Here is a 14,240-nt window from a genome sequence, read left to right on the forward strand (position 1 = left end):
GTGGGGGGCGAGTGGTAGAAAATTCAAAGGGGAATCCCCGTGAAATTTCCCATTTGGCGGCGATCAACTAACGCGCGCGTATAGAACGGTGCATGCGCTGTGCGCAGTACATTTAGCATGAAATCTGGCTGGTGCGATCTGATTGAGTCCAACAATTTGCGGTCAAGCCATGGTGAGTGTTAGACCTTGAGCACAAAGGATTCGACCGGAAGCGTCGTTACACCAACATGTCAGTCAGGATTGTATCATTGTTCCTGTTTTTTTTCCTGGCTAGTATTCTTGTCATTCGACCCTATAAACTTTTATAAAGGAATAAGGACTGCAGTAAATGATCATATCCGTTTGCCTGTACACACGACGACATTTGTTGCAAACACTGTACAATGACACAGGCTTTTTGAGCTTACGCTGTATGGGTGAGTATTGTCCAAGTATTTATCTCCCAGATCTGATGGATGTTTAAAGCATTTAGATATTTACATTCGTGGATGACATAAGTATGTTAAACCAATTTACATTTCTATTTGGTTTTAAATAAAATCTTCACTGAAGAGTATTCAAACTTTGGAGCACCTCGATACCCGTTCTCCTGGTAGAGTAATCATGAGCATCCCCCTATAGGCCATAACCACACGGGATTTAGCAAAGGCTCTTTTTTAAAAAAATCTATACTGGAAATCAGCAGATATGTCTGCTGATCAAAATCTAGTATATGCTAAAACTAAGTCATACCTACCAGTATTCTTTATACCAGAAATCCAGTCTTGTGCGGGCATACATAGCACATATATATTTGTTTTTCTTTCTCGGAACCTTCATTACAGAATCACGCAGTTTCCAAATAGCTGGCATGTAAACAACATTGCCTAACCAAATCCCAATCTGAACAGCAAATAATTTACATCAGTAGCCCAAGTATGTTACTTTACAGGTAGTGTAGCATATATTAGGCGTTTATGATTTCCATTTGTGCAGTATATGAATAGCTTATGTACGAAAACACTGGACACAGTTGTATAGAGTTATGGCACACAATTCGGTACATTTCATACTTGCCCAGTCATTAAATCTGACACGCTGCTTTTCAAGTGGTATAACGCATTTGGATGGTTTGTCACGATGACACGGCTGAGCACTCATCATAGCTGGTAAAGCAGTTGACAGGGTACTATATCATTTATAAGCGTCATGTCCGACCTACATGTTGGTCCAGAATAAATTAAGCCGTCTTAGGTAGCACATTTCACACACTCGGCTTTTCAACTACCTCCTCTCCGCGCAGGGAGCCTTGCGTTATAGCCTTGTGGCGTCCAGTAAATTGTAATCATTTTAACATCACTTCATTGTTTGTACATAATCCCGTTTATTCCCTGGCACTCGTGGGCTTATTCGTTGCTACCGTTTAAGTATTTTACATGAACAGTTGGAATAAAACAAGGTGTACCTTGATATCTATCAGTGCTATTCTTTCTTTGAAATCGAGTAGACAGAAGTAATTATTTTCTCACAGATTCATTCCGTTGAAATGGATCGAAAATAAAAGTATACCTGAGAACTGAATGTATGTTAAGTATATTTATCAGCTTCTTATCCGTTCCTCGACTAATTCGTGCATCTGAAAACTGATAACAAAATTGCGATAGGCCTTTAGTACATTTTCTTACATCAGACCATTGTGTTTACATTTCTTACATCAGACCATTGTGTTTACATTTCTTACATCAGACCATTGTATTTACATTTGGCTTCAGTTCTGTTTAACCTCCACGGGTTGTATTTAACAACACACTGACAAAATACTATGCACAGACTCACATTATTCAACGGTATCCTTTGATGTACACCATGTGCTTCTAATTCCACTTTTATAAAGTGATTCCTGAACTACAAAATATGCTTATTTGAACTTTTTATCATTTTTTTTTTCAGTTTATCTTCACAATTCTGTTTGAACTGTTTGTGGTGATTTTTATTACCGCTATACATCTGCTTGATGTAAGCATATCACCGCTGTTTAGCTTTCTGTGGAAGATACATTTACCGTACAGTCTTCCTCACTGACAAACTTACAAATGCGTTACCAAAACCACAACTTAACAGCTTAAGTGTTGGTTTCTCTTAGTCTATATCACAAACATGAACTGTTTGCTTGAAGCTATCCTTAAATGTGCTGCTTATAATTTTACAATTCACCAACTGTATTAACATTAACTTACGGTGGTAGACATTGATGACAGTCGGGGTTTAATTTTTTGCTGTGTATGTTATTCTACAAATATGCATGTGTCTTCTGATGCGTCTGTTTTCAAAGGAAGTGCGGGGTGTACATCTAAAAACAACGGCCCAAACTCATTCACATAACATAATGTAGATTATATCACTAATAAATATCATTACAATAGATATTACTATTCCTTCAGATTTAAAAGAGCCTACATATTCTAGTAGACACCCCTTTTGTAGACCGGAATGTATGTACTATCGATAAGTCTCCACATAGTACAATTTGATAAAGTTCAGAGTTGATTAAGTCCGCATACACTTAATGTGAATGCTGTGAAAACCTTTATTATACTAATAGATCCTCACTAAGTCAATATTGTTAAACCTTCATTATGCCAACAGATCCACACTTCAGTACTGTAAGTCAGTACCGCTGAACCTTTATTATACTTTGATCTGAGTTAGTATTGTCTTCATTAAATCGGTATTTGGTGAAGAATGGAATTACTGACAACCCCAGGTTACCTGAGTTCTGGAAAATGTATAATGGCATAATCTGTTCGGGTGGATTTGATATATCTGAGATTAAGAATCCGTATATCTTAATCCCAGGATATATATATAATCACTCTACGTATACATGAGTGTTGCCTTCGTACAGATTTGCTCAATTCTTCAGTGATGGTTATCTCCCCTGCTCCCTTAAAAGCGACACATATGTTAAGAGTGGTGTGAAACTCTAACGACATAATACATAGACATAAAACAGAAGTGATATTCACTGAGACACTTCTCCGTATTTTATCAGACCTGTTTACGTCAATTTGCAAATGGATGCCTTCAGAAATATTTGGAGTCATAACGTATAGGCCAGGTGAAACATGCATATGTCAACTCATTCATGTTTACTCTTACATCTATGATTGATAAGTATATGTCAATGTTGAAAATACCATATTTCGGTTTTCTTGTCTGTAAATACTAAAGTCATGTTTGGCTTACGGCAAACTATTGCGCTCTAAAATTAACAACAAGAAAATTGAGGTATAAGGCAGCAATTTAGCGTAGGTTTATACGACATTAAATAGTGTTTTGTCATGTTTGTTTGATTATTTTTCCCGTCTGTCCACTGTGTCTGCTTATACTATCGACCTAAACAAGTGACTTAGGTAAAAGAATTACACCCAACTGGAGGGAAAGAAAGAACGGTGGCTCAAATAACAGCTACATATTCGCACCCTGAAGGCCTAAGCACATTCGCTGCGGCATTTGGTCAAGAAGTTTTGAACCATAAGGAGGATTTCGTTTTGTTTTTTAGTTTCTTATTTTTCTTTTCTTGCTGTTGCAGTGGTAAAATAATGGCTACCGGTACCAGTTCAGGCCGGCCGGTGGAGAACGATGAGACAGGGGCTTGTGGGGTGGTGCAGAGTACTGAGGCTTGTGAGGTGGTGCCAGATAATGGGACGAGCAGCCGAGGACCGATATGCCAGGATTTGAGGCCGCATGAACCCGTGCACAAAAGAGTGGACCGGGCCAAATCCTTCAACACGCCGTGTAGTGCCGACTGTGAGTTCATATTTTCGCTTGTGAAATAGAGCACTGAACCCAGAGGATGCTTATATAAGCATGCGGGCCTATGGCATGTCTTTAAATAAGATGGAGCCTGCAATAAAACTGTCATTGTGGGAATTTTTAAAGCATTTTTTTTATTTACTTCATTGATGTTTTACGCCGTACTCAAGAATATTTCACTTATACGACGGCGGTCAGCATTATGGTGGAAGGAAACCGGGGGAAATCCACGACCATCCGCAGGTTGCTGGAACTTTTAAAGGAAGTGATGAAATAAATCAGTTCCCTTGGAGTGAAAACTTAAACTACACTGTTAATTATGCTGAATTGAAATAATGATCTTGATTTATGGGACACAAAATATAAAGCACTTTACATCCGTGTAAATATTTATATCATTCCATTAACGGAATATTCATCTGTATCTGAAATTCAGGTTATCTTAAATCTGTATCTGTCCACAATTTCTAGGTGATTATATGTCCACTGAGAAGAAAAATTATTTCGGGGGAAAACTGCAAGAGTTTTGGGAGTCTATCCCAGAATCTCCGAATGCCTGTTATCACTGGAAGGTAAGTACATGTAGTTTGTGAGTTTGACATGATAAAATTTGCCACTGTCTAGAAGAGTTAGGTCCATATGCGAGATATTTCGGTAACAGTAGTGCTACGAAGGAGAAGCTTCGAGTTAAAATGTCCTATCCTTGAGGTCATTCTCCCGTTTCAAAGGTGCGCTTTTAGGAGCAAGCTGTGATTAGGTAATACCTCAAAAAAAGACCAGTAGCAAGTTAACGTGGCATAAGCTAAATGAAGACTTAGCTTTAAGATTGATTTTAAATTATTTGGAAAGTCCAGGATAAACGTTATGTATTTTTTATCCATTGGGAAATAATTTTAAAATCCTGGTCCTAATTAAATATACAATAGACAGCTTCGGCGAATTCTTAAGCTGAAATTATGTGCTTCATTCAAGATGTTTCAACAGTTCTGCGACTCTCAAAAGCTAATATCGTGCTTTTTTCCCCATTTTAATGCCTAGAAAATATTCTGCATGTTTAATAGGCGAGGTTCCACCTCTCGTAGTTTCACGCCTCTAAAACTAATCTTGCATTATGTCACGTAGTCTATTTCGTGTTACAAGGCAAACCTATAACTGTAACATGGGGACTGAAAGAAGTTTCAATTACAAAATGTAATTTGAAGTAGACTAACAGTGGAAAAAGGTGAACATTCGAGCAAGTTCCTAAGGGAACGAGGTGTCATTTCTGTTTTTGGAACAATGTGAGATAGGTTAATGTCAACAAAGGTTGCCTATTTATCTGGCCCCGCCTATCGTGAACGGAGCTATTAGCGCCACCTGACGTCAGTGGGGTGGTGGTGGGGGAACCAGCCAGGGTTGTTACACTGTCCACAAGTGACGTGGTACCTTAATACCATATACCTGGCTAATAACATGTTTACTTGATGTGAATTTGAACGGTAGTTTTTGTTTTAAGTAAAGACGGTGTTTTGGTGTTGCAGAGCTGGAAAATGTGAAGGAAGCAATAAAAACGAGGTATGCAAAGCTAAAGTCTGTGGACAATTCAAGGGTTGCAGAAGCTACTCTGTCCAGGTAAGCCAACTAAACTCGGTTTGTGGACAGTTATGATCTATTTCATCATCTCAACAGAAATACATCATTTGGTTTCTTTTTGTAAAGCTTACCACACAGTCACTTTTGCCTCCATTTCTTGACTAGCTTGGGTGGATCCCTACATATGCTGCTGTTGGTTTCAGAACAGGTTCTTTTAAGCCATCGATGTACAATTTGACTGGCAAACTGCATGACGAGTGTATACGCAAGAGTTTGCAGTACTTAAAGGCAGAGAAACGTATTCTTTACAGACAAATGTAGTAAATCTAAAAATAAATACTATATACAAATACAAGTACTACTGATGGCTTACTGTATGGACTTTTAATTACGTACCGATACACTCATTTTAGTTGTAACCTTACATCACGTCTGGAGTTTGTTTTATTGGCTTCTTTTCACACTTTTGCGACGAAAAAGAAAATCGGGTGGTGATTTTGTATCTAACGTACCTAGCGTATGTACGTAATTGGCTGTAAGTTTGGACAGAACGAATCTGTTTATCTACAGAAAAAAACATTCAGACCAAGCTGCAAGCAAATCCAGTAATAAAATACACCATTTATTACTACGATGAAATAACTTTCGAGTTAGTTTTAAAAAGTATAAATATCGCGTGCATTTACACATAACTAACGTGTACGACTGTGTGTAACTACCATGACAGCCTGCGTTGGAAAAATAACATCGCCGTAATTAGTTGAAGAGATAATACCGGAAATGTTGGTAAAAACATCCACATTCGCTAACCAAATCAATTTTTTGTGTATTTATCAAGAATCACTTATATGATTTATAGTGTTCAAATGCGTGCGTGCTTGGGGTTTAAGGTCGCACTTAACAATTTTTCAGTCATATGACGACGATGGAGTCCTTAGAGTGCATGTAATGTGCTTCCTTGTCTTTTATCTAGTGCTGCTTCACTGAGACGACATAACGAAGACAAGTAAGTCGCCCCACCCGAGTTATTAAACTGATACGGGTCAACTAGTCGTTGCACCATCTCCTCACTGCTAAACGCCAAGCGAGGAAGCTACAACTTCCTCTTTTAAGGTCTTAGGTGTAACCCAACCCAGGGTTGACCCTGTATCTACCGCCCCTGGAGCGGACGCTCTAACAACCGGGGCGGTAGGTAGTATTAAAATGGTTCTATAGTTTGAAAAAGTTATAATGTGGCCCGCTATACAAATTTTAGTAACTGGTTTTAAACGGTAACACGTGCTCGGATGAGTCTGATATTTTGTGACAAGAAATGATTTGGGATATTTTAGCATAATAGAAAAATTCGACTAGATATACGTTGATTTTACCAAAGAATCCCGGGTATAGCGCGCCTGTACGGTAATAGAAACTGAGCCCCGCTGAAACCTTATTATCATGTTTCCAGATTTAAATCAGAATGAAAGCACACTTTTGGTGAAGTTAGAAAACTTCCTAAAACTGGTAAAGTGCTTTGGACCATTTGGAGAAACCAACGGACAGTGTTATACGCTGACACAGGTAATTTACCCATTCTATTCAGCTGTGTAATGTTCATTTTAGGAGAATGAGCGGTGTTAAGCAACTATCAAATAAATAAACAACTTTTTATTAGACGCTCAGCCAGTAATGCATATAATCACGACGTGGCGCAAACATTTTTTCATCGTAGTAACCTATTGTTTATTTCTTGAAAAAAACTAATCTCCTTGGACATATAAATGAAGACCTTTTTCTTTTCTTTTTTTTTAACCAGTTTGAAAAGTTTCTAACGCAGTCTGCACGCAAGATTGGAACGTCAAAAATCAGGTACCCTGTGAAAATTTAATGCATAAAGCGCTGGAGGAACAAGTTAGTATTTGTTTCTCCTTTTAGTGAAAACAGCTGCTCAGAACGCAATGTGTATAGGCAGTCAGACGGGGTTTTCATACAAGAACTATGTGGGGACCATTCAGATCCCCATGTGGTCAGCGCTGCGCAATATCCCAGAAGCCTCTCAGCAATGTGGTCGCTGTGAGCCTCTCCGGCCGTACGTGGAGGAAATCTGGAGGAAATTGTGTCACAGAATTGAACTATACCGCCTTTAATTGACCCAGTTCTTGGTAAAAAGCGTTCCTTAAATTTGCAGCTAAAATAGCTACAGTTGGGATCGAATCCGTGATCTGTTTGGTCAAGAGCAGGTTGGCTGCGGCGAAAAGAACGTTTAAGTCAACTGACACAGTGACGGTTCTGTTCAGTGAAGAATCCAACGATGCTTGGCCTTCCCCTTTCCCTGCTTGTTCCTATTTAGGTACCATGCTTACCACGCTTTTGACACACAGCAGAACAAAATGGTAGTACTGATCTACTCTCGTTGGCGATTTTTTTCACAGTGTATCTGTATAATCTGTTACAGCTGGTTTGCGGGAGACATAAGTAGGGAACAGGCAGAAGTCTATCTGGAGGGTCAGCGTAAGGGCACATACCTGTTACGGTAAGGCAAACCAGTAATATGGCCGTAAGCTTCATGTAAGGCGAAACCAGGCTTATACATGTTATCATATAAATACGTAGGTGTCATTTTTTTTTTAAAATTCGCATTACATGAACTGTATTCGGCAGTTTGCCTTGAAATAACCCCTGTCATAATCAGGCATAGCTCAGGTCAATTTAACTCTCCGGCATATCATGGAAATCCTCTATACTTTGTTTTATTATTATTACTAATGTTACTCATGTGCTTGTCGGCATAAAAACAAGTTTGTACGTATTGATCGCCTTGAGTGCAAAGTCTTATTTAACATGCATGTAAGCAGATATATATTTTAATCTGCTTAAAATTAATTTTTAAAATTTAGAATTAATATATTTTAATTCAGATTTTAATCAAATCTGAATATGTAAGCCAAATATTCAAATAAGTAGAAAATGACACCGACTAAGTAATTTACAACTGAATATATGTGGTCCTTGTATATGAATTTGCACTGAGTTAACCATATAACGCCCTTGTGTCATTTTTCCATAGCTATAATCAATGCAGTGGTCATTTGTTTTTCTTTGGGCAGGCTAAGCCAGTCAGAGTTTGGGGCCTTCGCCTTGTCTGTGGTAGCGGTCGAAGGAGAGCCACCGCTTCATGTAATGTTTAAGGTATTTAAACATCTGATTTCATTTCCCTGACACCAAGCTACAAGGGCCAACAGACACATGGTTCTAGTTACATTTCATCCTAATTTATATTGAATTGACTAATAACGAGATATAGCTAAACACACCACAAACTTCACGTTTTAAAATCGTGCCTCAGGATAAGTCAGATATGAAAACCTTGGACTGGCAACCCTGGTACTTTCATGGCCTAAGCCGTACTTCTTAAAGCGCATGTGCTGCTCCATACGCATCACTGTCACCATTAGACAAATTTGACCCTTGCCACCTTGCGACGCAAGTACAATATTGTTTAGGCTCATCACGTACTGGTTTCCTTGCGTGGAACTATTTAATCAGCATTCATCAATAAAATTGCTTAGTTAGAATCATGTTACTGGACATACTTTAGAAATTGCGTGTGTTTCAAGTATTAATGGATACAAAGATTAAGATACAGTGATTGTAATTTCTACATCACTTCCTGTCTCATCACCGAGACCTTGGACTGGACAAAATTTCTCTACAAAAGGACCTGGTATAGTAAGGCGGGAAGTCGTCCCCAGTGCAAGAAATGGGCTACCTCAAGAAGCGAAACTGGCTATAGCCGACCTAGACGACCACGTGCTGTTCTCAAGGATTCTCGTATGATTTCGCCATCCGTTTCCAAACGTTACGTAATACCATAGGGCCTACCTTATACCATACCTTAACAATTATCCATTATAGTTCATGATAACACTTATTTAACGTAAAACGTCCTACATCTTTACTCACACAAAAGTATGCTTCCGAAGAAAAAAAATAAGCACAAAGGTACGAACTCTTGCTAAAGATGCGACCTATTCTCCACAGTGAGTTCGTTAGTTCACTGTACTATGATGAAGACTTCCTTCTATGACACAATATGGATTTTAAACTAGCCAAAATATGGCCAAACTGATCACATTATAAAGTTTATACTTTACTGATGAAGTCAAACTTTAACCAAAACGAAACTTTCACAACATCTAGAAACACACATGAAAGTTTCAGTAAAAATATTTTTCTGGTTAACGTTGATCTTCATACTGTAAATTAAGAACACAGTTCCTCGTTTGAAGGAAAAAATTGTCGAGAGTGCTCTTTAGCCGGGTTATTACCATAGCTACCATCTCTTTTGTGGCCATATAAATCCACGTGATTGTGTGAAGTTATTGTAACCCTCGGCAGCCACACACAGCTCAGCAAATGTCGTTCATTTTATGTAAATCTTTGTGACAACTGAATCTCGAGTCAGTATAGTTTCAAGTCTAAAACTTTGAAAAGCACACATAAAAACTAGGGCTGAGCTGAATCCTGTGCTCTTGCCAAGGTATGTAATGATGTAGCATAGGAATAGATGTGTCATGTGGTTTTATTTATCGCACAAATAACCCATTTTTTAGAAAGCTTATAACCACTCGAAATAGCATATTGCAGTGATGCAACACTACAAGGCATTCTTGTGAGGCAGCAGGAAGACACCATCAACAAGCTAATGTTAAAAGCCACTTTGGTCTCGAGGAAAACTTACAAAATTACACTCTGCTTTTGATCTACTTTTTCTAATCAATGCGTTGAAACAGGCCTATAATCATACCTGCCTTTATCCACAGTGGACGTCCAAGGTCACTAATCGTTAGAGCAATTTCGAAAATAACATTCAATAAATACCGACAACACAAAGAACTAACAAATATATAAAATAAGAAATTAGAACGGATTAATGCAAAGAATAACAGTCAACAGTTTTAATTGATGACGGAAACACGCAAGGGATGCTCTTGGAGAATTAATTAAATCTGTATCCAAACTGTGTGCTATGCTAGTTCATAATATGTCGTTAATCACAGTATGTACCTCAGTTGTACTTTGATTGCAATTGTTCATATATCACGTCTCCTTTTGACTCACAGTTTGAGAAGGATTCAGGTGACAGTGCCGAGTACATCTGGTTTAACCGTAAACACTACAGCGCTCTCAAAGTCATCGAGTATTGCCAGCGTGAACTATTTGACGATGATTACCGAGACCTTCGCTGTAGGTATGAATGCCCCAACCTGCCGTTCAACAGCATTGTCACAGGCTACCGTGGAAGAAACAAGTAGTGCGACTGTATACTGGGTAGTGGTGCTCTTTCCACAAAGCAATTTAGTCGGAAGCCCCAAAATAATCTTTTTGTGGGATTTTCGGTCATCGGAGTAAATTCACATGGGAATTATTCATGCGTGTATTTTATTGCACTGTGTCTACAAAGTTTGCAGCAATACTCTAAATTTAGAGGGATACACATCCGTTCATACTACACAAAGAGTTGATTGTGTGCTGTCTGCATATTTAGGACTAAGCTGTAATTTAAGTATGAGTAGAGGGATACTTCCCTTACCTATATAGGCAATGTGGGCAAAATATATTCTCATACATTTCTGCCGACGATTCGTGAAACTTGGATGATTTGAACTAAACACATATCACATGTCATGCAAGTTATGTGTGAAGATGAAACTGGTTATTTGAAAGGTTGATTTATATATAAAATGTGCTGACATCTTCAGTTTTGGCTAAGCAGGCGTGTTTATGTGTTAGCAGTGGATAGTACTCCAGGACCTCAGCAAAAACAGTATTGTCCTTTCTGTGTGGCTTCCATTGTTCTCATTATATCAGCATTTACCTGGCTCAGCTCTCTATCAAAGTTCAACTGCTCTTTTTATCTGAATTTTACATGGCTGTGCTCTCTATATATAACTTCCACAGTCCACATTACAGGAGTATTTACTTTATAGTGCTCTCTCTATATATTTTCCGCTATCCTCATTATATCGGTATTTACCTTCTTGGGCTCTCTATATATCGTCTTGTGCTCTCTATGTAGCTTCCACTACATCCTCATTGTGTTAGTATTTACCTTTTTGTGTTCTGTGTAAGTCGTCTTGTGCTCTCTATATATCTTCCGCTATCCTCATTACATCAGTATTTACCTTCTTGGGCTCTCTATATATCTTCTTGTGCTCTCTATGTAACTTCCACTATATTCTCATTATGTAAGTACGTACCTTCTTGTGTTCTGTGTAAGTCGTCTTGTGCTCTCTATATATCTTCCGATATCCTCATTATTTTTGTGCTCTCTATGTAGCTTCCACTACATCCTCATTGTGTCAGTATTTACCTTTTTGTGTTCTGTGTAAGTTGTCTTCTGCTCTCTATATATCTTCCGCTATCCTCATTACATCAGTATTTACCTTCTTGGGCTCTCTATATATCTTCTTGTGCTCTCTATGTAACTTCCACTATATTCTCATTATGTAAGTACGTACCTTCTTGTGTTCTGTGTAAGTCGTCTTGTAGCTTCCACTACATCCTCATTGTGTCAGCATTTACCTTTTTGTGTTCTGTGTAAGTCGTCTTGTGCTCTCTATATATCTTCCGCTATCCTCATTATATCAGTATTTAACTTCTTGTGCTATACATACATCCTCATTATTATATCAGCACTTATCTCCTTGTCCACGGTCCATGTATAGTTAATAACTACATTATATCGGTAGTTATCTTTAGCTGGCCATCATAAACAGCTTACATGTTTGGGCTCAGAGTTTGTCTTTTTTCGTCGTTTTACAAGAGTTACGTTAAAATATGTATAAAATGTCTGTACTGGTCTTCCATAGCTTTTACTCGTTGATGTTATCCAGTGTAGGCCTTTATTCAGGGTTTTTGTTACAAATATTCACCGTTTTATTTTTATTTTTTTTCGTTTGACTGTTTGAAACTAGGCTTTCTCGGTATGAACCTATTAAGGTGTATACTTCTGTTATGAGATTAAATATAGATTATTTCTCTAATTTATGACACGGTGATTCTCTCTGATCTTGCCCAAATTAAAGAAGATATCTGATTAAAAATATCTCGATTAGTACTCAATAAAAGACTGTTATACATTTCTCCATATAGAGGTGCTGAGTAATGTTTGGATTAGAAAATTGAATAAGGTCTGGATGAGAAAATTTTGTACGGGTTGGATGAGAAAATTGAGTAAAGTTTGGATGAGAAAACTGACTAACGCTTGGAACAGAAGACTGAGTAAGATTTGGATCAGAAAACTCAGTAGAATTTGCAAGAAAATTAAACTGAGTAAGGTTTGGATGAGAAAACTGAGTAAGGATTGGATGAAAAAACTGAGTAAGGTTTGGATCAGAAAATTGAGCTGAGTTCACGGGAAAAAGGTACAAAATGATTTGGACTGATATCTGTGGGAAAGTAATGAGAATGAGAAAGTTTGGGATAGTGTGATCGTAAAAGCTGAGAAAGTATTGGAAAGTTTGGGATGGTGTGATCGTAAAAGCTGAGAAAGTATTGGAAAGTTTGGGATGGTGTGATCGTAAAAGCGGATAAAGTATTGGAAAGTTTGGGATGGTGTGATCGTAAAAGTGGAGAAAGTATTGGAAAGTTTGGGATGGTGTAATCGTAAAAGCGGATAAAGTATTGGAAAGTTTGGGATGGTGTGATCGTAAAAGCGGATAAAGTATTGGAAAGTTTGGGATGGTGTGATCGTAAAAGCTGAGAAAGTATTGGAAAGTTTGGGATGGTGTGATCGTAAAAGTGGAGAAAGTATTGGAAAGTTTGGGATGGTGTAATCGTAAAAGCGGATAAAGTATTGGAAAGTTTGGCATGGTGTAATCGTAAAAGCGGATAAAGTATTGGAAAGTTTGGGATGGTGTGATCGTAAAAGCGGATAAAGTATTGGAAAGTTTGGGATGGTGTGATCGTAAAAGCTGAGAAAGTATTGGAATGTTTGGGATGGTGTGATCGTAAAAGTGGAGAAAGTATTGGAAAGTTTGGGATGGTGTGATCGTAAAAGAGGAGAAAGTATTGGAAAGTTTGGGATGGTGTGATCGTAAAAGCGGATAAAGTATTGGAAAGTTTGGGATGGTGTGATCGTAAAAGCTGAGAAAGTATTGGAAAGTTTGGGATGGTGTGATCGTAAAAGTGGAGAAAGTATTGGAAAGTTTAAGATGGTGTGATCGTAAAAGAGGAGAAAGTATTGGAAAGTTTGGGATGGTGTGATCGTAAAAATGGAGAAAGTATTGGAAAGTTTAGGATAGTGTGTAAATATGGTCTTACATATTTCATTCGACCTTTTGAAGGGGAAGGATGTCTTTGTATTTTGCTTGTCATGACCTGGAATGCTTTTGCAATAATATCGGTCATTTATTTTATTATTATAATATTTTCTGTAACATGTATATCACTGTCACAGTATTGTTAATAAAATTTACATATATCAAATTTACATACGTCTTCGTGTGTTTCATATCCCACAAATTGCCTTTTCGATGAGTACATTTAACACAGGCACCATGCCACTTGGTCTGCCAGCAACCTGCGGATGGTCGTGATTTTACCCGGTTTCCTCTCACCACAATGCTGGCTGCTCTCGCATAAGAGAAATATTCTTGGGTAAGCCGTAAAACACCAATCAAATAAATAAACCATACCACTTATTCTCACATAGGTTTGCAATATGTAATACCCGCTATTGATCTTTGTCTCGCTTATAACCTTCAATGCCTTCATCTCCACAAAATTCCATTATATTTCCTGGAATGTTTTTTTTTTTCATCTAAAGCAGATTTTTGTTACTTCTGTATTCGGTAAATTGCTTTTCCGGCCTCACCAAGTGCTTTAACACA

At 38.0% G+C, this 14,240-nt stretch overlaps 1 protein-coding gene and 1 long non-coding RNA gene across 2 annotated transcripts; both read left to right on the top strand.

Annotated features, from left to right (window-relative positions):
• The first annotated feature begins 196 nt into the window (after nt 1-196).
• On the top strand, nt 197-4,367 carry LOC135481864 (uncharacterized). Its single transcript, XR_010446187.1, has 3 exons — nt 197-416; nt 3,572-3,789; nt 4,267-4,367. It is a non-coding gene; the product is annotated as an uncharacterized LOC135481864 (long non-coding RNA).
• A 539-nt stretch (nt 4,368-4,906) lies between these two features.
• On the top strand, nt 4,907-13,840 carry LOC135476530 (protein vav-like). The gene is made up of 7 exons (XM_064756617.1): nt 4,907-4,913; nt 5,383-5,406; nt 6,815-6,927; nt 7,163-7,215; nt 7,802-7,879; nt 8,454-8,535; nt 10,470-13,840. Exons 1-7 carry the CDS (start codon nt 4,907-4,909, stop codon nt 10,659-10,661), a joined length of 549 nt encoding a protein of 182 aa, XP_064612687.1. The 3' UTR covers nt 10,662-13,840.
• The last annotated feature ends 400 nt before the right edge of the window (nt 13,841-14,240 follow it).

The sequence above is a fragment of the Liolophura sinensis genome, chromosome 1 (assembly GCF_032854445.1).
Source record: "Liolophura sinensis isolate JHLJ2023 chromosome 1, CUHK_Ljap_v2, whole genome shotgun sequence".
Taxonomy (NCBI): Eukaryota; Metazoa; Mollusca; class Polyplacophora; order Chitonida; family Chitonidae; genus Liolophura; species Liolophura sinensis.